Source organism: Dermochelys coriacea, chromosome 15, assembly GCF_009764565.3.
Source record: "Dermochelys coriacea isolate rDerCor1 chromosome 15, rDerCor1.pri.v4, whole genome shotgun sequence".
Classification (NCBI taxonomy): domain Eukaryota; kingdom Metazoa; phylum Chordata; order Testudines; family Dermochelyidae; genus Dermochelys; species Dermochelys coriacea.
Genome location: NC_050082.1, coordinates 13,365,103 through 13,389,436, shown reverse-complemented (window position 1 = coordinate 13,389,436; position 24,334 = coordinate 13,365,103). Strand labels below are relative to the sequence as shown.

The window sequence follows — 24,334 nt, the reverse complement described above, 5'->3', positions numbered from 1 at the left end:
CCCCTCTGTATAAATCACCCTCTGTCCAGAAGCAGGGGAGGACTGGGTTTCTTCTTACCGGCAGAGTGGAGTGCACAGAGCCCCAGAGATGAGGAGGTCTGGCTGATCAATCAGTAATTTTTACTACTCGTTTATCGGTGGCAATGGGCTTGCTGCTGAACGGGTCCCGGATACAGAGACACTCTCCCCTGTGAAGAGCCTCCCCTACGGTTGCTCTGCACTGCACAGTTAGCTCCAGGGATCTGTACTCCAGGAGCTCCTGGCAGAGAACAGACACGGTGCAAAGTAACACTGGACTCACTGCGAGCCTAGGCTGAGCTGCTGCTTCCGCCCTGGCGCTGCAGTCACTGTGTGCGGTGCTGAGATTTCTGGGGCACGTCCCATGGGCCTTAGCGCTGCTCCGTTCATTCTTCTCAGTGCATTGTGGGAGAATTTGTCTGTCCTTTCTGGGCACAGGGGTGGACGTGGTGTGAACATGGCAAAGCATTCAGGGAAACCCCTCCCGGCTGGGCCCAGACAGAGAGAGTCAAGTCGCATTGGGGGACACACAGGAGAGGGTGGAAAAGGAGCCTGGGAAATCATTGCAGACCCAGATTGAGGGCAGCAGGGAGTCGGCTCGGAGACAGGTGTCAGAGCTGGGGCTAGTGTCACTGGCAAAACCAAAGCGGGGATGGGAGACAGGTCTGAACATGTTGGCTATAGCAGAACTGGGCAGGAGCAGGTCAGCCCGGACACAAAGCTCCAGTGGGATCCCTTGGGTCAGAGGGGGCTGGTGATGGCGTTAAAAGAGAGGAGTGACAGGGTCGGAGTCTCAGGAAGGGGAGACGAGTACAGTATCTGCACTTTGCATCGACTCAAGGTGAGTGACGTCGGAGTCAGGGTGGCCAAAGCAGAGGATGTCACAGGAATCAGGGCGACAGCGCATCAGGGCCAGGTCCCATGTATTAGCCACTGGGCCACGTCTCATGTACCGTGTGTTGGGTAAGAACAGGAGGGGACTCCATGTTTCCAAAATGAAACTGGCTCTTCACTCAGACAACTAGTCACAGAGATGCTGCAGCTGCTGCTGCCATTCCAATCATGTGCACACAGACTGCCCTCCTGGTGCCTCCTCCAAACTCTTCCTCGTGCAGCCTGGGCTCCCCCCTCCAGCTTCCCTGCAGGTTGCTCCAGTACAGGCAGGAAGCATCTCGTTGTCTCTATACTGCAGAGGAAGAGGTGGCGAGATGTGAAGAGGCTGAATGAGTGGAGGAGCAGGGGGTGGTGGTGGGGTGACAGGAGTCCAAGATGACCCCCACATGGTCACTGGCATTGGAGAAGGCAGGAAATGGAGAGGGCTGTAGAGTTACAATGAGAAGTTTGGGTTTGGCTGTGCATAGCTGGAGCTGGCAATGAGCCACCCGAGCCAAGAGTCAGAGACAGCCAAGTACATGGTGCTGGCTGGAGGGGGACAAGTTACGCATGGGGAGGGAGATTTGTGAGTATAGCAGAGAAATGAGTTGTGAGGCAATGGGGGGGGTCGTAAACCCAGGGAATGGGAGACGCGAAGGGGGGTGAAGATGCAGAAACAAGGGCAGAGCCCTGTGGAGTCCCCAAGAGAGAGGGAAGGGGGAGGAGACAATCGCTGAGGGAGCAGAGAGAAATGAGAGGAGAACCGGTCCCCTGTGTCTACACTAATGTTCCTTGGGAAATCTCCTGCCGTTACACCCCACAGGTGCGAGCAGCAAAGAGAACCCTAATGTAGTGTTTTACCCCCGTGTCACCTAACCCTGCTCGGAGCAGGGGGCAGGGCAGTGGGGGAGGGCAGTAGTGTCAGGCCAGGCTCTAGAGGACGGGGGTCAGAGAGAAGCGGGAGCTTTGGGACACAGCCACCAACACTCCTGCTTTGGCTAGGACAGCCATGGCCTTTCCTGCATCTGGACACTGACTCCGCAGCCAGCAGATGAACTTTTCTATTGAGGTTTTTTTGCTGTACCCATCACTGTGGTACCTGAGCACCGAGACTTGCCCATGGGGAACTAGACATGGCCACGGGCCAGTGTCTTGCTGGACTGCAGGGGCCACAGGGAGCAGGGCCACGGAGGCACTAATGAACTTCTGGAGGGCACCGGGGAAGCTGTAAAGCAGTTGGGTTGGGGCCAGGGAGGAGGTTCTAGGGAGCAGGGATCTTGATATCATCTATTATCTGATACACCCTGTGTCTGGACACTTCATCCAGCCCTGGCAACTGGAATGGACTAAGGGATCTCAGAGATCTTTCCTATGTTTCCTCTAACTTCCAGGCCATTCAGGGTGTTGTCCAGCTCGTGGGATAACACAGGGGAACTATGTTAGGGGAGACGTGTCTCTTTACCCAAGGACATAGTGGCCGTCTGCTCCCCGTGGGAACCAGGCAGTGGTGGGTCTGTAACCCAGGGATCTGGAAGGCTGGAAAAGCTGCTCCTTGTAGAGACTGGGCAGCTGCCATCTCCCCCAGACAGAGTGAGTGGGGAGAGGGTGGAGCAGCGCCCCCTGCTGACAGCTAGAGGCTGAAATTCCTTAGAAGGAGCAAACAGGGTCTCGTGTCCTGCAGGTAGAAACAAACTGAGCAGCCAGAGCACAGCCCAGGCTGGAGGAGAAGACAGGGGAAGAGACGGGAGGTTTTTGTTTCAGTTCCCCATCTGCCTAGATCACTGTGAGACCTACTACCACTGCTACCAGTATATATCGAACAGTAATAGTCAGCCTCATCCTCTGCCTGGACACCGGTGATGGTCAGGGCAGCGTTGTTACCGGATATGGACCCCGAGAACCGGGCAGGGATCCCGGAGGGTCTGCTATTGGTGCTGTATATAAGCAGCCGAGGGGCAGAGCCTGGTTTCTGCTGGTACCAGGATGGATAGTTGCTGGAGGTGACGGCTCCAGTGCTCAGGCTGCAGGACAGAGTGACAGACCCTCCTGGGGTCACTGACATCGAGGGCTCCTGAGTCACCACGGGCTGCGAACTGACCCCTGAAATCAACATTACAAACACACTCAGCACAAGGACTCCTGATCCTCAAACATAAACCTCCTCCCCGGCAAATCTCCTTCATATTTTGGTCACTAAATGAAACAATTCCCTCACCTGAGCAGTACGTGAGCAGCGTGAGGAGCAGAGGGGCCCAGGCCATGGTGGATCCAGATGAGCTCGGCTTCCTGAGGGAACGGGTCTCTGATGGGACCCTCCGAAATCTCTCTTAAATCCTCAGCGCTGTAGAGCGGCCCCTTCATGCAAATCTGCTCCCTGTACATTGGCTGCGGGTTTTTTAATCCTGAGTTTTAACAAATACAAAGACGCTCCCATTTCAAATTTAACTTCCAGTTTTGGCTTCATTTTAAATAAGATTTTTTAGTAAAAAAAGTACCTCCCTATAAATTTGTATATTTTCAACTATTATTTCCGGATGAAATTGAAACAGATTTTGCTAGTATCATTTATTATAAGGGGTCCTTACTTTAACATACTCCTTAAATGATATTTAACACAACCAGATGGTGCTATCACACAGACTGATAAGTTCTCTCTAACTGCCTGTGCAGGGAGCTAGATCTGGGAGAAAAGTTTATTTTTAGTGATGGGGAATCACATTTGGACAAGCTGTGCCTGTAGCAGAGTAAATCTGGTCACTACTTTGTCTCTCTGACCAATTAATTTCTTAGTCCGTAGGCAGCAGTTGCAACTATCTGCATGGATGCTAACATAAATATCACATGGTGCCAAACACTTTTAATGACCGATATATAGGTTACCCCCAGGGATTGAACAGGAGCACTGTGGAGCTAAAGCAGGAGCCTCTATATCCTGAGCAAAGAACTAAGGGGCAGTTTTTTAAAGGTGCCTACTTACATTTTTAGGACTCTAAATCCCTTTACAAATCAGGTCCTAAGTCCTCTGCTTGGTATCTGCGCTGTATTCTGGAGAGACAGGGAAACATGATCCACACTGAATGGACGGTGATGCTACAACACCTCCATGTGGCCTCTTGTCTCTGGCTTTTCTAGCTTCTCCCCTGTCCTCCTTGCTCCTCACAGTGAGAGAGAAACAAACTTGGATCATTCCCGCAGAATCAGCCTCACTGGGCCAAATCCAGCGGGCAGGCGGAAGGGAATGTAAGTTCCATGTGGGTACAGCTAGGGGTGCTCAGCTCTGAATTTGGCCTTTACTCTGTCAACAGCCGTTACGGGGCTGCTGGGAGGAGTCGTTAGCGTCACGTTAGCGCAGCATGTCTGACGTGTAGAGAACAATGGACAAGTTTTGCATTGCTGGGCACACAGATATTTTCTATCACATGCTGCCTTGCAGCCGGGCCAGCTTCCCCCACGCTGCCCCTCACGCGTGGACGCACCCCATGGAAACACCCCCAGAATTAACTCATTCCCCTTCTTCCACCCTCCTTCCAGCTCTTCTTTGCCAGGATGCCTGCAAACAAATTGCCAGCAGTGAGGCCGTGGGTGTGCTGAGACCCTTCCCATCCCCATGCCAGGATTGTCTCATTGCTTCCTTCTGCCACCTACGGGCCGGTCTGTCGCCCCCTATTGTCCCTTGTCTCATACTGAGATTGTTCGCTCCTTAGCAGGGACTGTCTTTGTGTTCTGTGTTTGTACAGCGCCCGGCACAATGGAGACCTGGGCCATGACCTGTCCTCTCAGGGGCTACAGTAATACAGATAAGTAACAATCACAGTCATGCAGCCACCTCTGAAGGACATTCCTGGGCAACATTTTGCAGAGATGTTCAGCACTAAATGTCATGTCTGTTAAATTACATGTAATGAAAAAAATACTTTGGAAAGAAATACCCAGCAATTCCCTTGAAAAGGGTTCATGAATCTACAAAGTAAATCAGTACATTTGGGTGCCTCGGACCTCCTGTCTCTCCTCCTCCCCCACCACTCGGTCTGAATGAGGGATCTGAAAGGACGCAGCTGTTCAAACGTCACGGTCTGTGCACCAGACTCTTAAGGAACAAATGTTTATTGAATAGTTACTTTATTCTGATATAAACAGTTCATGATACAAGTACAGGGAGACAGTGCCTCCCGGTGCCCAGTCATAACTGAAACATGTCACCCCTCTGCAGAACAGTAGTTGGGGAAAATCCAGGTGCATCTCAAATCACAGTTTGTTCTCTCCAGGCTCTGGGGCCCAGAGTTATACCTGCACGACATCTACTGGGGAAATCCAGCTGCTTCTCACATCCCATTGATTTCTCTTCAATCGCTGGAGTTTAAGGAGACATTCGTTACAGGTTCCAGCTACACACAGCCCAGTTTGCCATTTGTGATTGGGGCTGCATGTTATGGTGTCCCTCCAACTCACCTCCTGGACTCTACATAATATTCTGTAGGCTAACAGACCCCAAACACAATAACTGACAGGAACAATCTGGAAAGGGACGAGTCCAGTTGCTGATTTGCTCAGGTTTGTATCAGGTGTCTATCAAGCCAGCCTGGCATTTTTTCTATAAATTGCCACAGGTGTGGATTCCTTGTTTCCCCAGCCCCTCACCAGTGGTGGGACATTGATTGTAGCCTCTTCTGGCTGGGGAAGAGAGAGAACCTTAATTTGTTAACAGTTAGGGGTCGAAGGTCCTGGGACGGTTGGGGTTTGTTCTGAATTCACTGCATCAGGCTGCCGGCTGGGAGAACAAATCCCAGGGTGATGAGTCCGCTGTGACGCCGCGGGGCCCAGCGGAAGGGAGGGCGGTTCCATGGCGGACGGGCGGGTGGTTTGTGAAGTGTGATGCACGGGGGCTGGGAGGAGTGTGACACTGGAGGTGGATTTCAGGGCAGTTCTTGGGACCCACCAGGTGCTAAAATCTACAAGACCTAGTAGCTGACGCTCAGTGCCTGTCTCTGAGTCTTGGTCCACCTGGCTCCCAACTACTGTCCCAGGAAAAAAGTTGGTCTCTCACAGTGCTCCAGCCACCCAGCAGGGGGCGACAATTACACGCTATTTACCTACAGAGAGTGACCAGCAGAACCTGCTCCTCAGCCATCAGACTCCCCTGGGTTCGCTCTGGGTGACGGGGGAGTTCCCTTTTCACGGCCAGTGGTGGTGTTATTAGAGTCACCAGATGGGCCTGTCTCAGCGAGTGGTACAAGTTCTCTTGAACTCACTGTTAGATCTTGGCATGGTCCTTTTGTAGCAGCTGATCATATACCAGAAACAATCTGTTCACTTCCTAGTCTCCCTAGAGCAGGACAGAAGAGCTCAGCATTACGACACAGAGAGACATTTTATAGCAGATATACATGGGCAAGGATTACTTCACCCACCCCTGCAGTGCAGCCACCTCTGCAGAACATTCCTGGGCAACATTTGGTTGCACAGTTGGACATTAAATGTACTTGGTAAAAAAATCTTTATATTTTTTTAAAGATTTTATTTCCTTTCCATCTCTGGAGTTTAAGGAGCGATTCATTGACGTTCCCAGCTACAGACTGCTCAGTTTGTCTTATGAATGAGGCTCTGTGATAATATGTCCCTTCAATGCCCCTCCTGTGCTACTATTTCACATGTAGAGAGAGCCTGGACTTGGAAGACTCGGAGACTTGTCAGGTATGGGGACAGCAGGACTGAGGAGAGAAAGTGTATGGGTGGGGGGTAGGGTGGGAGTGTCTTTACTCCCACCATGTTGATCTCAATGTGGTTTGTGCGTGTTGTGTACCTTGATCAGTTTGCAGGCTTGGCCTTTCCTCGTGGGGCTGTTTTTATCAGGCCCAGGGGCTGTTCTTTTCCTGCCCTGAATCTCACTGGGTTGGCACTGAAGAGTGAGCTGGTTTTAAGGGACCGGACTCCCTCCTCCCATGGCATGTATTTGGGAAAGGGACTTGGAGTGTTTTCTTTGGGATTATAATTGAATCTAGGTACCATAGTGAGGCTCCATAATCCTCGTCCCATGGACAATGAATGGCAAAATGCCCATTGGGTCAAGGGACCCAAGATTTGGCCTTAAATGTGCAGACCCTGATAACCCTTAGTAGTCCCCTTACTGATGAGTGGAATGTGCCGAGTTAAAGCCCAGCACATCTGCGCGGAGGAGCGTCACACCCAGACACACCCAGACTGGAGCCATGCACAGGACGGGCTGCTGGAACACAAGGGTTTGGTCTAAGTTCTCCGTCTGGCTGCATCACAGGGCAGCATCAGCAGCCCCACTCTATGTGCCGCAGTAATAATCAGCCTCATCCCCTGCTTGGACATCGGTGACGGTTTGATGGTTGTATTAGTCGCATCTTTGGAACCGGAGATGCTACTGGGGACCCCTGTGCCCTGGTGCTTGGCAGCTTTGAGTTTGTATCACAGAAGATATTTTGGAGTATTTCCAATTTTCGGCTGGTGCCAGGTGGCATGTGTCATCATGTATCCACTGCGGATGGTGCAGGAGAGTTGAACAGTGTTTCCTAGGGAGACGGACATCGAGGGCGGCTGCGTTAGTGTAAACTGGGAGAGCGATCCTGGGAACAAATAGAAAATTCTTTATTAACATATTTATTCAGGAATATGGAGAAAGTCAGAGACAGGTGAAATTTAAATTAAAGCAAGGAACAGAAACCCTTTCCTCACCCGAGCAGTAAGTGAGCAGCGGGAGCAACAGAGGGGCCCAGGCCATGGTGGATCCAGATGAGTTTGGCTTCCTGAGGTAAATGGGTCTCTGGCTGGAACCCTTCGATTCTCTCTTAAACCCAGGGGTGAAAGTAAGTCTAGGGACTTACCGGTACGGGGCTGGGCTGGGGCCGGCTCTGGCCCCCAGCAGGGGCGGGGCCTCAGGCAGAAGGGGCGGGGCTGGGGGAGGTCAGAGCCAGCCCTGGCCCACCCTGTACCGGCAACTGCCTCTTTCCCCCTCCCCGGGGTAACAGCGGCAGCCGGGGGCTCTGGCAGCGGCTTAAAGGGCCCAGGGCGGTAATGGTGGTCGGAGCCCGGGGCCCTTTAAATCGTCCCCGGAGCCCTGGGGAAGTGGCAGCGGGGCTCTGGGGATGATTTATAGGGCCCAGGGCTTGGCTGCCGCTTCCGCCCTGCCCTTAAGTTTTGCCGCCTCCAGCCCCGCCGCCGCTACCCCAGGGCTCCAGAAGCGGGGCTCTGGCTGCAATTTAAAAGGCTGGGAGCTCCTGCCGCTCCTGGGAGCCGCAGGCCCTTTAAATGGCACCTGCAGAAGCCGATCCACCCCAGTACGGCACACCGGCTCTTGCCAGTACGCCGTACCAGAACGTAGCGGCTTACTTTCACCTCTGCTTAAACCCCCAGAGGTGGAGATCGGACCCTACATGAAAGTCTGCTCCCTGGCTGCTGCTGGCACCTCCCTCCCACTATGCGAGGGTCAGAGGCACAGGGAGACCCCTCTGTATAAATCACCCTCTGTCCAGAAGCAGGGGAGGACTGGGTTTCTTCTTACCGGCAGAGTGGAATGCACAGAGCCCCAGAGATGAGGAGGTCTGGCTGATCAATCAGTAATATTTACTACTCGTTTATCGGTGGCAATGGACCAGGGTCCCGGATACAGAGACACTCTCCCCTGTGAAGAGCCTCCCCTACGGTTGCTCTGCACTGCACAGTTAGCTCCAGGGATCTGTACTCCAGGAGCTCCTGGCAGAGAACAGACACGGTGCAAAGTAACACTGGACTCACTGCGAGTCTAGGCTGAGCTGCTGCATCCGCCCTAGCGCTGCAGTCACTGTGTGCGGTGCTGAGATTTCTGGGGCACGTCCCATGGGCCTTAGCGCTGCTCCGTTCATTCTTCTCAGTGCATTGTGGGAGAATTTGTCTGTCCTTTCTGGGCACAGGGGTGGACGTGGTGTGAACATGGCAAAGCATTCAGGGAAACCCCTTCCAGCTGGGCCCAGACAGAGAGGGTCAAGTCACGTTGGGGGACACACAGGAGATGGTGGGAAAGGAGCCTGGGAAATCATTGCAGACCCAGACTGAGGGCAGCAGGGAGTCGGCTCGGAGACAGGTGTCGGAGCTTGGGCTAGTGTCACTGGCAAAACCAAAGGGGGGATGGGAGACAGGTCTGGACGTGTCGGCTGCAGCAGAACTGGGCAGGAGCAGGTCAGCCCGGACACAAAGCTCTGGTGGGATCTCCTGGGTCAGAGGGGGCTGGTGATGGCGTTAAAAGAGAGGAGTGACGGGGTCGGAATCTCAGGAAGGGGAGACGAGTTCAGTAATTGCACTTTGCATCAACTCAAGGTGAGTGATGTCGGAGTCAGGGTGGCCAAAGCAGAGGATGTCACAGGAATCAGGGCGACAGCACATCAGGGCCAGGTCCCATGTATTAGCCACTGGGCCACGTCTCATGAACCGTGTGTTGAGTAAGAACAGGAGGGGACTCCATGTTTCCAAAATGAAACTGGCTCTTCACTCAGACAACTAGTCACAGAGATGCTGCAGCTGCTGCTGCCATTCCAATCATGTGCACACAGACTGGCCTCCCGGTGCCTCCTCCAAACTCTTCCTCCTGCAGCCTGGGCTCCCCCCTCCAGCTTCCCTGCAGGTTGCTCCAGGACAGGCAGGAAGCATCTCATTGTCTCTATGCTGTGGAGGAAGAGGTGGCGAGATGTGATGAGGCTGAATGAGCAGAGGAGTAGGGGGTGGTTGAGGGGAGGCAGGAGTCCGAGATGACGCCCACATGGTCACTGGCATTGGAGAAGGCAGGAAATGGAGAGGGCTGTAGAGTTACAATGAGAAGTTTGGGCTTGGCTGTGCATAGCTGGAGCTGGCAACGAGCCGCCCGAGCCAAGAGTCAGAGATAGCCAAGTACATGGTGCTGGCTGGAGGGGGACGAGTTACGCATGGGGAGGGAGATTTGTGAGAATAGCAGAGAAATGACGTGTGAGGCAATGGGGGGGGGTCGCAAACCCAGGGAATGGGGGAGGAGCGGAAGAAGCAGGGACATAGGCCAGAGCCCAGAGAGAGGGAAGGGGAGTGGAAACAATCGCTGAGGGAGCAGAGAGAAATGGGAAGAGAATGGGAAGAGTCCCCTGTGTCTACACTATTGTTCCTTGGGAAATCTCCTGCCATTACACCCCAAGGGTGTGAGCAGTAATGGGAGTCCTAGTGTGGACAGAGTTTTACCCCCGTGTCACCTAATCCTGCTCAGAGCAGGGGGCAGGGCACTGCTGGGGGGTTATGGAACATGGTAGTGTCAGGCCAGCCTCTAGAGGACGGGGGTCAGGGAGGAGAGGGAGCTTTGGGACACAGCCACCAACACTCCTGCTTTGGCTAGGACAGCCACAGCCTTTCCCGCAGCAGGACAGCAGGATACGACTCTGCAGCCAGCAGATGAACTTTTCTATTGAGGTTTTTATGCCGTACCCATCACTGTGGTATCTGAGCTGCTAGACCGGCCTATGGGGAACTAGACATGGCCACGGGCCAGTGGCTTGCTGGACTGCAGGGGCCGGGAGGAGCAGGGCCATGGAGGCACTAATGAACTTCTGGAGGGCACCGGGGAAACTGCCAAGCAGCTCGGATGGGGCCAGGGAGAAGGTTCTAGGGAGGAGGGATTTTGATATCTTCTATTATCTGATACACCCTGTGTCTGGAAACTTCATCAAGCCCTGGCAAATGGAATGGACTAAGGGATCTGAGAGATCTTTCCTACGTTTCCTCTAACTTCCAGGCCATTCAGGGTGTTGTCCAGCTCGTGGGATAACACAGGGGAACTATGTTAGGGGAGATGTGTCTTTTTGCCCAAGGAGCATGTGGCCGTCTGCTCCCCATGGGAACCAGGCAGTGGTGGGTCTGTAACCCAGGGATCTAGAAGGCTGGAAAAGCTGCTCCTTGTAGAGACTGGGCAGCTGCCATCTCCCCCAGACAGAGTGAGTGGGGAGAGGGTGGAGCAGCGCCCCCTGCTGACAGCTAGAGGCTGAAATTCCTTAGAAGGAGCAAACAGGTTCTCCTGTCCTGCAGGTAAAAACCAAAGTGAGCAGCCAGAGCAGAGCCCAGGCTGGAGGAGAAGACAGGGGAAGAGACGGGAGGTTTTTGTCTCAGTTCCCCATTGCCTAGATCACTGTGAGACCTACTACCACTGCTACCAGTATATATCGAACAGTAATAGTCAGCCTCATCCTCTGCCTGGACACCGGTGATGGTCAGGGCAGCGTTGTTACCGGATATGGACCCCGAGAACCGGCAGGGGATCCCGGACGGTCTCTTTAGTTTCATAGATAAGCAGCCGAGGGGCAGAGCCTGGTTCTGCTGTACCAGGCTGGATAGTTGCTGTGGTGACGGCTGCCAGTGTCAGGCTGCAGGACAGCGTGACAGACCCTCCTGGGGTCACCGACATCGCGGGCTCCTGAGTCACCACGGGCTGTGAACTGACCCCTGAAATCAACATTACAAACACACTCAGCACAAGGACTCCGGCTCCTCACAGACAAACCTCCGCCCTGGCAAGTGTCTTTCAAATGCATCCGATGAAGTGAGCTGTAGCTCACGAAAGCTTATGCTCAAATAAATTTGTTAGTCTCTAAGGTGCCACAAGTACTCCTTTTCTTTTGCGAATACAGACTAACACGGCTGCTACTCTGAAACCTTCATATTTTTGTCACTTATGCAAACAATCCCCTCACCTGAGCAGTAAGTGAGCAGCGCGAGGAGCAGAGGGGCCCAGGCCATGATGGGAATCCAGAAGAGTTCGGCTTCCTTAGGCAAATGGGTCTCTGGCTCTGACCCTCTGATTCTCTCTTAAACCCCAGAGCTGCAGAACAGCCCCTTCATGCAAATCCACTTCTGGTTCATTGGCTGCAGGTCTTTTGAAAATCTAAATCCTGCCTAACTGCCTATATAGGGAGCTAGATCTAGTAAAATGTTTATTTTTACTTATGGGGAATCACATTTTTACAAGCTGCGCATGTAGAGTGACCAGATGTCCTGATTTTGTAGGGACAGTCCCAATTTGGGGGCTTTTTCTTATATATATATGCACCAATTACCCCCACCCCGTCCTGATTTTTCATACTTGCCCTCTGGACACCCAATGTGCATGTAGCAGAATAAATCTTGTCACTACATTACCTATCTGACCAAGTAATATCTTAGTTTTAGCTGCTGCCCACAGCCTATCTGCATGGATCCAAACATAAATATTACATGGTGCCAAACACTATGCAACAATTGTCGTCTATAATGACAGGTTTCAGAGTAGCAGCCGTGTTAGTCTGTATTCGCAAAAAGAAAAGGAGTACTTGTGGCACCTTAGAGCATAAGCTTTCGTAAGCTACAGCTACTAGCTGTAGCTCACGAAAGCTTATGCTCTAATAAATTTGTTAGTCTCTAAGGTGCCACAAGTACTCCTTTTCTTTTTGCGAATACAGACTAACACGGCTGCTACTCTGAAACCTGTCATTATGCAAGGCACTGAATTTAGCCGTATAGAGTGGAAATCTGTCAACTTTATGAAAAAACTCATACAGATACAGACAGACATCATCTTCCTCTCCAAATGCAAACAGATGGACATCATAAGAAATGCATCTGATGAAGTGAGCTGTAGCTCACGAAAGCTTATGCTCTAATAAATTTGTTAGTCTCTAAGGTGCCACAAGTACTCGTTTTCTTTTTGCGAATTGTCGTCTAGATTCTCACCGGGGACTGAACAGGAGAACTCGAGAGCTAAAGCAGGAGTCTCTATATCTTGAGCCAAAGGAGAATGGGGCAGAGTTATAAAGGTAGCGAGCTACGTCTTTGTGCTTCTATATACCTTTATGCGGGTGGAAGGGGATATAAGTTACATGTGGGTACAGCTAGGGGTGCTCAGCTCTGAATTTGGCCTTTACCCTGTGAACGGCCGTTACGGGGCTGCTGGGAGGAGTCGTTAGCATCACATTAGTGCAGCATGTCTGATGTGTGGAGAACAATGGACAAGCTTTGCATCGCTGGGCACACAGATATTTTCTATCACATGCACATGGAGGGGGTCACTGCCGCCACCACTGCAGTGCAGCTGGGCCAGCTTCCCCCACGCTGCCCCTCACGCTTGGAGACGCGTCCTGAAAACACCCCCAGAACTAACTCATTCCTCTCCTTTCACCCTCCCTCCAGCTCTCCTTTGCCATGATGCCTACAAACAAATTGCCAGCAGTGAGGCCGTGGGTGTGCTGAGACCCTTCCCATCCCGCTGCCAGGATTGTCTCATTGCTTCCTTCTGCCACTCACAGGCCGGTCTGTCGCCCCCTGTGGTCTCTTGTGTTACACTCAGATTGTTTGCTCCTTAGCTGGGACCACGTTCGTGTTCTGTGATTGTACAGAGCCCAGCACAATGGGGACCTGGGCCATGACCTGTCCTCCCAGGGGCTACAGAATACAGATACGTAATAATCACAGTGATGCAGCCACCTCTGAAGGACATTCCTGGGCAACATTTTGCAGAGATGTTCAGTATTAAATGTAATGTCAGTTTAATTAAATATCATTATACAAACACTTTACAAAGAAATACCCAGCAATTACGTTGAGAAGTGGGTCATAAATCTACAGCTAAATCAGTACATTTGGGTGCCTCGGACCTCCTATCTCGCAGCCTCCCCCACCACTCGGTCTGAATGAGGGATCTGAAAGGACACAGCTATTCAAACACTACAGTCTGTGCACCAGACTCTTAAGGACAAATGTGTATTGAACAGTCACTTTATTCTGTGATAAACTGTTACGATACAAGTGCAGCGTGACATCGCCCCCTGGTGCCCAGTCAGAACTGAACCACACGCAGAAGTGTAGATGGGGAAAATCCAGGTAAATCTCAAATCACATTTTATTCTCTCCAGGCCCTGGAGTTTAAGGAGAGATTCATTCCAGTTCCCAGCTGCACGCAGCTCAGGTTTAGGCTTAGGAATGTAGCTACCTTCAGACTCCCCTTCCGTGTTAATATTTTACATGTAGAGACATCATGGACACAGGAACCCCCTGTAACTCATCAGACAAGTACAGGGCAGGGTTCTGGAGGGGAGGGGGCATGCAGGGGAAGGGATCTTTCTACTCAGTGGGTCCCAGTGAGGCTTTGATGTCTATCAATACAATCATTCGCAGGCTCACGCTTTCATAATGAGACTTTTCTTACGCTGACGGACTTTTCTTTTTCCACCCTGGCGGTGTATGTGTGAAACGTCTGGGATCTATGTCCCAGCTGTTCATTCTAGAAATCTCACTGGATCTCCGTTTAATTACAAACTTGTGTTTAACAGTAATGGCCTTAGCTCACCGCACGTATTTGGGAAGCAGGTTTTAAAATGTTTCATGATTTTTTTTTTTAGAATTATAGTTTACCCAAACTAAGGACTAAGACTGTATGAAGGGTCAGATCCTGGCTCTACTAAAGTGAAAGGCCAAACGCCAACTGATTCCAAGGGGAAGAAGATTTGGTGTTAACTAGTCAGAACGTGGTAAGGCTTGTGAGTTACTGTCGCAGGGGACCAGCCCAATGGGCCCACAGAACTGCAGCAGTAACTTAGGGACACATGATGAACTCGTGCTGGACAGAAGTTGAAGGACGGAAGTGGGAGGTTTGTGGCTGAGTTCCCCATCTGGCTGCATTGCTGTGCAGTCCCTGCACCACAGTAATAACCAGCCTCATCTTCTGCCTCGGCGCTGGTGATGGTTAAGTAGCCGATTGTCTTAGAGGCGTCTTTGGAACCAGCGAAGTGACTGGGGACCCCAGAGCCCTGGTGCTTGTCTGAGTCAGTGTTGTACCTCAGAAGGTAGCTTGGGATGTCCCATTTTTTTGCTGGTACCAGGCAACAGCTCCAAATGTGGACCCACTGCTAAGGGCGCAGGAGAGTTTAAGTGTGTTGCCAATGGACACCGACACTGGGCGGCTGAGTCAGAGTAAACTGGGAGAGGGACCCTGGAAACAGAAAGAAACCTCTGGATTAACTCTTCTGCTTGGAGTCGATAGGACCAGGAATCCATGTAAACAAGAAAAATCACAAGGTCAGTGACAGAAACATTTAAAATTAAACCACAGAAGAAGACTCCTTTCCTCACCCAAGCAGTAAGTGAACAGCGTGAGGAGCAGAGGGGCCCAGGCCATGGTGGGAATCCAGACAAGCTCGGCTTCCTCAGGCAAACGGGTCTCTGGCTGGGACCCTGTGATTCTCTCTGAAACCCCCAGCGCTGGAGAACGGCCCCTTCATGCAAATCTGCTCCCTGCTCAATGGCTGCTGCTGTCAGCATCTACCTCATTCCCAGGGGGAGGAAAATAAAGACTATAAAAGGGCAGGTCTTCCCCATTTGGGCATTAACCAGGAAGATCAAAATGGGTTTATTTCCTTGTCTGCTGTAACTGCAATCTGCTCTCTGTCCATCTCCAGTACTGCCAATGCCTCCCCACAGAGACCCTTCCAGGCAAAATCCTTTTTAACCGTTCCCTTCCCATTGCATTAGAATAATCTTTTACTCGTGCAGGGCTAGGTACAAGCAGCATTTCCCCTGTTGTAATTTTTCTTTTGTGGGACTTTGCCCAATTTCTCACACAAGAGAGAAATTCATTCTGGCTCTTTTAACGACAGCAAATTAAATGTCTAACTGGGACCATGTCCAGTCCAATGCTGTTTATTTTCTGGGAGGCCCCCGTAAGTCCTGTGTTCTGTTTACTCCACCCAGTGCTTCATTTGTGCCAGGGCTAAGCCCCGGCACCTCTGGGCCGGGCAGTTCACACCCCAGCATCGCTGAGCTTGCTGCATCAGTTATGAAAGTAAAAAAATTGCTCAAGCCACAGCTTCTAACTGCTTGAGCCCTAGCACGTTTTTCATCACAAATGAAGAGCTGACTCTGCTCCTTCTAGGGCCTGGGGCTAATATTTGCAGACCCCAAACAGGACAGGCCTTACAGACCCTAGATAGGATGACGGACAGGGACAGTATCTAAAGGGAGGAGGCCCGTTGCTGAGATTTCTATCAGGTCGACATCAAGCCAGCTAGGTATTGTTTGTATAAATTGCCATGTGTGTGAATTCCCTTTCCTGCAGGCAAGGATGAGTCACCTCTGCTAGGGAAGAGAGAGAATCTTTGTCTCTTTTACAATTTAGTGGGGGGAAGCTGCGGAACGGTTGGGGTTTGGTCTGAATTCAGTGCTGCAGGCTGGGCCAATGACACACACCGTGATGAGTCTGCCGAGCAGCCCCAGGTCTCAGATGAAGGCAGGAAGGTACCATGGCGAATGGCGGACGGTTGGTGAGAAGTGTAGCAGGGGGTCTGGGAGGAGCGTGACATCGCCGGTGGATGGTGGAGAGACTCTCAGGACCCAGCGGGTGCTAGAGCCCATAGAGCTTAGAAGCTGAAGCTCAATGCCTGTCTCTGAGTCATGGTCCAGCTGGCTCTCTGCCACATATTGTCTCAGCAGGACAGTGCTGTGTCTCACAGCACTTCAGCCACCCCGCCAGGGGGTGACAATTCCACTATTTAGCTCTAGAGAACAACCAGCAGAACCTGCTCCTGACACGGCCTCACAAGTGGGATTCTGCCCTGGATCAGCTCTGGGGCGACAGAGGTGTTCAGTTCTCAAGGCCGCTCAAGATGTGGCTTCTTAGGCGAGCCTGTGAGCTCAGCCCCTGGGTGTGAGCTAGCAACTGGATTAGTGTCATACTCAACACTGAGCCAGACCCTGTAAGGACAAAGGGGGCTTCCGTCATGTCATCAGGAAGGCCTAAAAATAGCCATCGCTTCAATCTCTCTCACTTGGGGGCAGATGGGGAAATTGCTGCCAATTCGTACAGCGAGCCTGGCTTCTCTTCTACATTCAGGCTCCCTTCCTTCCCTCATACACATGGTGCTGTCTCGTCACGCGCCACCTGAAAGCAGAGTTCTCTGCGTTCCGACACATTACCCTCGACACGAACATACTATAACGCCCGCTCATGGGGTCGCTCCCTCTTGTCCCAGATACCTGTGAAAGGGAAAGACCTATTTCATTGGTGCACGAAGAAGGGATGATTTTGAAAACTCCTCTAGCCTTCTCCCCCACAGCTCCTTTGTCTTAGTCAAACGATCTTGGGGCCAGCTGTCACCTGGTTGGGAATAAGCTTCACTCCCACAGCTGCTTGGAATCTTACTTTAGATTATTTCAGAATTATGAACTCCCCTTCTGTGAGAACATGTTCTACTTAGTGAGGTCAAGGCCTTGGGAACACCATGTAACTCATCAGACATGCCCAGGGCAACACACCAGGACAGAGGGGGGTTCTGTGCTACTCAGTAGTCTGCAATGTGGGCCCTGTGTCTTGTTTAACTCAATCATTTTGCAGGCTCAGCCTCTCTTAACGGGGCTGTTTGTATCATGCCCAGGATCTGTTCTTTTCCTACCCTGGCTCTGCTTGCGTGTGAAATGCCTGGATCTGCAATCGAACACTCAGCTTAAGTCTCACTGGGTTTTCATTGAAGAATGAGCATTTAACAAACAGCAAGTGCCTCCTCTCATGGCATGTATTTGGGAACATCTTCTTTAAAATTATAATCAAAATGGATTACTAGAGTAGAACCATAAACAGGGACTAATCCTAGTCTCATGGAAGTGAATGGCAAAACTCCCAGGGGGTTGAATAGGACCAAGATTTGTCCCTAACTGTCCAGAGGTTGATAAATCAGAGTAGCTAACCTTACTGGGGACTGGGAGAGTGAATAGTAAAACCATAATGCATCAGTCTGGATGATCACAATGCGCTGTCACAGACCGAGCTCATGCACAACACTGGCTGAAGGATGGAAGAGGATGGTTTTGTCTCAGTTCCCCAATTGCTTGCCTCATTGTGCAGCACCACTAGCATGTGCAGAACTGTAAGAACCAGCCTCAACCTCTGCTTGGACACTGGTGATGGTTAAGTAGCCAGTTGTCTTAGAGGCATCTTTGGAACCAGAAAAGCGACTGGGGATCCCGAGCCCTGGTGCTTGTCAGAGTCAGTGTTGTATCTCAGAAGGTATCTTGGGCTGTTCCCATCTTTCTGCTGGTACCAGGCAACATCTCCAAGTGTGGATCCACTGCTAATGATGCAGGAGAGTTTAAGTGTGTTGCCAATGGACACTGACACTGAGGGCGGCTGAGTCAGAGTAAACTGGGAGAGGGAAGCTGGAGAGAAACAGAAACTGCTGCATGATTATCCTGGCTTGGTGTTCATGCATTCAGATTTCCTGCTGAGCCAGGAGTCTGGGAATCGGGAACATGCAGGAATTCAGTGAAATATCCTTTTAAATAAATCTGAGATCAGAAACCCTCCCCCTTACCAAAGCAGTAAGTGATCAGCGTGAGGAGCAGAGGGGCCCAGGCCATGGTGGGAATCCAGACGAGCTTGGCTTCATGAGGCAAACGGGTCAATGGATGGGACCCTCCAACTCTTAAACCCCCAGTGCTGGAGAACGGCCCCTTCATGCAACTCTGCTCCCTCCTCACTGGCTGCTGCTGTAGAGTTTGTGTGCACTAGGGGGGTTCTCATTAACATTCTCTGCCTCCCCACTACAAACACCTCCTGATCTGAGCATGTCCTTCGTCCTATTGGTCACTGCTGGCTAGTTACCTTCTGTTAAGTCCCTTTGAGTCCTGTATTCTTAGGAGCCGTCTCCCATTTGTGTTTTGGACTTATATTTTGTAGATCCCAATAATATGCAGCTTGAACACTTCAAATAGGATGCGGACTGACAGAGACAATCTCTAAAGGGACGAGTCCAGTTGCTAATTTGCTCAGGTTTGAATCAGGTCTCTATCAATCCAGCCTGGCATTTTTTCTATAAGTTGCCATGAGTGTGGATTCCTTGTTTCCCCGGCCCCTCACCAGTGGTGGGACAGCGATTGTAGCCTCCCCCAGCTAGGGAAGAGAGAGAACTTTTATTTGTTAACAGTTAGGGGTGGAAGGTCCCAGGACGGTTGGGGTTTGTTCTGAATTCAGTGCTGCAGGCTGCCGGCTGGGAGGACAAATCCCAGGGTGATGAGTCCACTGAGCAGCCGCGGGGCCCAGCGGAAGGGAGGGCGGTTCCATGGAAGACGGGCGGATGGTTTGTGAAGTGTGACGCACAGGGACTGGGGCGGCTGGGAGGAGTGTGACACTGGAGGCGGATATCAGAGCAGTTCTTGGGACACACCATGTGCTAGAAACTACAACACCTAGTAGCTGATGCTCAGAACTTGTCTCTGAGTCTTGGTCCACCTGGCTCCCATCTACTGTCCCAGGAAAAAGGTTGGTGTCTCACAGTGCTCCAGCCACCCCAGCAGGAGGCAACAATTACACGCTATTTATCTACAGAGAGAGACCAGCAGAACCTGCTCCTCAGCCATCAGATTCCCCTGGGTTTGCTCTGGGTGACAGGGGAGTTCCCTTTTCACGGCCATTTAACTTACACCCGTGGTGGTGTTATTAGAGTCACCAGATGGGCCTGTCTCAGCGTGTGGTACAAGTTCTGATGAACTGACTGTTAGATCTTGGCATGGTCCTTTTGTAGCAGCTGGTCATATACCAGAAACAATCTGTTCACTTCTTAGTCTCCCTAGAGCAAGACAGAAGAGCTCAGCATTACGACACAGAGAGACATTTTAAAACAGATATACATGGGCAAGGATTACTTCACCCACCCCTGCAGTGCAGCCACTTCTGCAGAACATTCCTGGACAACTTTTTGTTGGACAGTTTGACATTAAATGTATGTATTAAAAAAATCTTTTAAAAAAAACCTTTAAAAATCAGTGTCCAGCAGCTACCAGAGCAGATATTTATAAATCTCCAACCTAACTCAATGCATTTGAGTTCCTTCAATGCTCTGTCTCACCTCTACCTCACGCAATGTGTCTGCACCAGGGATTGGAAAGGATGCAGCTGTTTGAACACCACAGTCCGGTGCACACACAGGTGAAGATAAATATGTCTCAGTTCCTGAATTCCTGTGTAGACAGTTCACTGTGCAAATGCCGGGAGACGTCGCCCTCTGGTGGTGCTCAGTCATAACTGATCCCCATCACTGAGCTGCAGAAGAGTAGGGGGGAAAATCCAAGTACCTCCCAAATCCCATTTTTTTCTTTCCATCTCTGGAGTTTAAGGAGCGATTCACTGTCGTTCCCAGCTAAGACAGCTCAGTTTGACTTATGAATGAGGCGCTGTGTTAATATGTCCCTTCAACTCCCCTCCCGTGCTACTATTTCATATGTAGAGAGAGCCCGGACTTGGGAAGACCCGGTGACTTGTCAGCTACATGGACAGCAGGACTGAGGAGTGAAAGTGATGGGGGTCTTTACGACTCAGTTGCTCTCAATGTGGCTTCTGTGTGTTGTGCAGCGTGATCATTCTGCAGGCTCGGCCTTAGGTAATGGGGCTGTTCTTATCGGGGCCAAGGGCTGTTCTTTTCCTGCCCTGGCTTTGTTTGTGTGAAACGTCTGGGCTCTGGGACCTAAAACCCAGCTGTTCGGGCTCTGAATCTCACTGGGTTGGCACTGAAGAGTGAGCTGGTAATTAAGGGACAGGACTCGCTCCTCTCACGGCATGTACTTGGGAATGGGACACTCAAGTGTTTTCTTTGGGGTTATTACCTCGATCTAGGTAGCACAGTGAGGTTCCATAAAGGGATTCATCCTCATCCCATGGACAATAAATGACAAATGTCCTTTGGGTCACTGGGCCCAAGATTTGGCCTTAAATGTGCAGACCTTGATAATCCTTCGTAGTGGAATGTGCTTAGTTAAACCCCAACACAGCTGCGCAGAGGAGCGTCACACCCAGACACACACAGACTGGAGTCATACACAATACAGACTGCTGGAACACAAGGGTTTTGTCTAAGTTCTCCGTCTGGCTGCATTCCTGTGCAGCACCCCACTTCCTGTGCCACAGAAATAACCAGCCTCATCGTCTGCTTGGACATCAGTGATGGTTAGGCTGATGGTTGTATTAGCCGCATCTTTGGAATCAGAGAAGCAACTGGGGATCCCCGTGCCCTGGTGCTTGGCAGCATTGGATTTGTACCACAGAAGATATTTTGGAGTATTTCCAATTTTCTGCTGGTGCCAGGTGGCATGTGTCATCGGATACCCACTGCTGATGGTGCAGGAGAGTTGAACAGTGCAGGTAGTTACCGCTCAAGTTGCTGCCAACAGTCCTTTTCAAACCAGATCTGGTCTTGTCTGAATCAGTTCTTGCTTTGGTTTTACAGCCTCCTCTATTATTATCTGGCATGAGGCTTTCACTTCCCCCAGCGCTCGGTTTGCCTCCTGTAACTGTGTCTCCAGAGCCTGCAGTCAACTTGGCATCTCTTGCCCAACTCTCTCAACCCTCTACCCCAGGCTGTCCAGTCCACACACCTCAGCTTTTCCTCTGGGCCCCTAGCCCAAGAGCCCATGTCCAAGTGAGGGTCGTCCTATGGTCAGCTTGTCCAACCAGTACCCATCTTGGAACAGGGCTGGGACATCACATTAGGCCAGTCTCTGCCTCCAATTACAGGCCAGAGGAGGTCTCTTAGTAGGCTGACCCTCTGCTTGTTCATCTGACCTTGTATTTCTATGTCTAACTCCATGGCTGGGCACACTCCTGTCTCTCCATGGACAGGAGGGGGAACTTTGGGACACAGCCACCAAGACAGCTTTGGCTAGGACAGCCCGGCCTTTCCCGCAGCGGGACACTAACTCTGCAGCCAAGAGATGAACTTTTCTATTTAGGTACTTATGCCGCACGCATCCCTGCGGTACCTGAGCACCGAGACTGACCCATGGGGAACTAGACATGGCCACGGGCCAGTGGCTTGCTGGACGGCAGGGGTAGGGTGACCAGAAGAAACAATATCGGGACACATGAGGGAAGCAAAAAAAGAAAAAGCTCCCGGAGTGGCCAAAGCCACAATATCGGGACAATTGGCGTCCTGACCGTGCATCGGTCAGGACATGGGACAAAGAACTAAAAATCGGGACTTCTGATCACCCTATGCAGGAGCCAGGGGGAGCAGGGGCCATGGAGGAACCTATGAGGTTCTGGAGGGGACCGGAGAAGCTGCAAAGCAGCTGGGATGGGGCCAGGGAGGAGGTCCTAGGGAGGAGGGATTTTCATATCATATATTACCTGATACACCCTGTACCTGGACATTTCATGCAGCCCCAGCAACTGGAATGGACTAAGGCATTTGAGAGGTCTATCCTACGATTCCTCTAACTTCCAGGACACTCAGGGTGTTGTCCAGCTCGTGGGATAACACAGGGGAACTATGTTAGGGGAGACGTGTCTCTTTACCCAAGGACAATGTGGCCGTCTGCTCCCCGTGGGAACCAGGCTGTGATGGGTCTGTAACACAGGGATCTATAAGACAGGAAAACTGCTCTCTTTCAGAGACCCAGCAAAGAGCATGAGTGGCTGCCATCTCCCCCAAACAGAGTGATTGTGGGTGATTGCGCCCCCTGCTGACAGCTAGAGACTGAAATTCCTTAAAAGGAGCAAACAGGGTCTCGTGTCCTGCAGGTAGAAACCAAACTGAGCAGCCAGAGCAGAGCCCAGACTGGAGGAGATGATGGGGGAAGACAGGGGAGGTTTTTGTCTCAGTTCCCCATCTGGCTGGATCACTGTGATTCGCACTACCAGTCCACACAGCACAGTAATAGTCAGCCTCATCCTCTGCCTGGACACCGGTGATGGTCAGGGCAGCGTTGTTACCGGATATGGACCCCGAGAACCGGGCAGGGATCCCGGAGGGTCTGCTATTGGTGCTGTATATAAGCAGCCGAGGGGCAGAGCCTGGTTTCTGCTGAAACCAGTTTGGATAGTTGCTGGTGGTGACGGCTCCAGTGCTCAGGCTGCAGGACAGAGTGACAGACCCTCCTGGAGTCACCGACATCGAGGGCTCCTGAGTCACCACGGGCTGCGAACTGACCCCTGAAATCAACATTACAAACACATTCAGCACAAGGACTCCAGATCCTCACAGACAAACCTCTTCCCCTGCAAGTGTCCCTCATATTTTTGTTATTGAAGCAAACAATCCCCTCACCTGAGCAGTAAGTGAGCAGCGCGAGGAGCAGAGGGGCCCAGGCCATGGTGGGAATGCGGAGGAGCTCGGCTTCCTGAGGTAAACTGTCTCTGGCTGGGACCCTCCAATTCTCTCTTAAACCCCAGAGCCCGGGAACGGCCCCTTCATGCAAATCCGCTCCCTGTTCATTGGCTGCAGGTTCTCTGAAAATCTAACTCCTGACTTTTTACAAGTACAGAGAGGTTCACACTTCAAATTCAGCCTCAAATTTCGGCTTTTTTTATTTTAAAAAAAAAGTAATTCCCCATCAAATTTCACATTCAAATTGAAACCAGTTTTTTGCTAGTATTATGTATATATATATATATGTGTATTATAAGGGGTCCTTACTTTAACCTACTCCTCGAATAACATTTAACAGAAGCAGACGATGCCAAATTCTGACACACTGACAAGTTCTGCCTAACTGCCTGTGTTAGGGGAGCAGGACCTAGGAGAATTGTTTATTTTTAGTTATGGGGAATCACATTTTTACAAGCTGTGCATGTAGCAGAGGTAATCTGGTCACTTCTTTGTCTTTCTGACGGAATAATTTCTGAGTTGCAGCTGCTGCCTACAGACTATCTGCATGGATCCAAACATAAATATCACATGGTACCAAACACTCTGTAATGACCGTCAGATAGGTTATCCCTAGAATCGAACAGAAGAATTCCAGAGCTAAAGCAGGAACCTCTATATCCTGAGCCAAAGGACTAAGGGGCAGATTTTTAAAGGTGCCGAGCTACATCTTTATGCACCTAAATCCCATTACAAAGCAGGTCCTAAGTCCTCTGCTTGGTATCTGCGCTATATTCTGGACAGACAGGGACGTGTGTTCCACACTGAATGGAGGGTGATGCTACAACACCTCCATGTGGCCTCTTGTCCCTGGCTTTTCTAGCTACTCCCCTGTCCTCCTTTCTCCTCACTGAGAGAGAGAAACAAACTTGGATCATTCCCGCAGAGTCAGACTCACTAGGCCAAATCCAGCGGGCGGGTGGAAGGGGATGTCAGTTCCATGTGGGTACAGCTAGGGGTGCTCAGTTCTGAATTTGGCCTTTACTCTGTCAACAGCCGTTACGGGGCTGCTGGGAGGAGTCGTTAGCATCATGTTAGCGCAGTACGTCTGACATGTAGAGAACAATGGACGAGCTTTGCATCGCTGGGCACACAGATATTTTCTATCACATGCACATGGAGAGGAGTCACTGCCGCCACCACTGCCGTGCAGCCGGGCCAGCTTCCTCCATGCTGCCCCTCACGCATGGACGCGCCCCCTGAAAACACCCCCAGAACTAACTCATTCCTCTCCTTTCACCCTCCCTCCAGCTCTCCTTTGTCATGATGCCAACAAACAA

At 51.3% G+C, this 24,334-nt stretch overlaps 2 protein-coding genes and 2 gene segments (V, D, J or C); all 4 read right to left on the bottom strand.

The window, feature by feature from the left end:
• LOC119843929 (immunoglobulin lambda-1 light chain-like) overlaps nt 1–24,334 on the bottom strand; it is a 258,916-nt gene that overhangs the window by 140,474 nt on the left and 94,108 nt on the right. For 4 of the 19 annotated variants that reach the window (XM_043497739.1, XM_043497743.1, XM_043497736.1 and 1 more), the window contains exons 1-2: nt 3,107–3,263; nt 2,684–2,991 (exon numbers count right to left, since the gene is read on the bottom strand). The exons of 3 other annotated variants lie outside the window; for them this stretch is intronic. In XM_043497739.1, the coding sequence (XP_043353674.1) occupies nt 2,684–2,991; nt 3,107–3,152 (354 nt within the window). In that variant the 5' untranslated portion in view covers nt 3,153–3,263. Of the gene's footprint in view, nt 1–227; nt 233–2,677; nt 2,992–3,106; nt 3,264–24,334 lie in introns of those variants that run through there. 12 more of the 19 variants (XM_043497753.1, XM_043497752.1, XM_043497754.1 and 9 more) reach the window with 7 other exon arrangements.
• Nucleotides 1–24,334, bottom strand: part of LOC119843930 (immunoglobulin lambda-1 light chain-like) — a 236,188-nt gene that overhangs the window by 132,636 nt on the left and 79,218 nt on the right. The gene's annotated exons all lie outside the window — the stretch shown is intronic.
• On the bottom strand, nt 8,875–11,701 carry LOC122456833. The segment is given in 3 exon segments: nt 8,875–9,044; nt 11,055–11,343; nt 11,592–11,701. Coding segments are annotated over 3 exon segments (505 nt in total).
• LOC122456832 lies at nt 17,754–23,028 on the bottom strand. The segment is given in 2 exon segments: nt 17,754–18,075; nt 22,956–23,028. Coding segments are annotated over 2 exon segments (368 nt in total).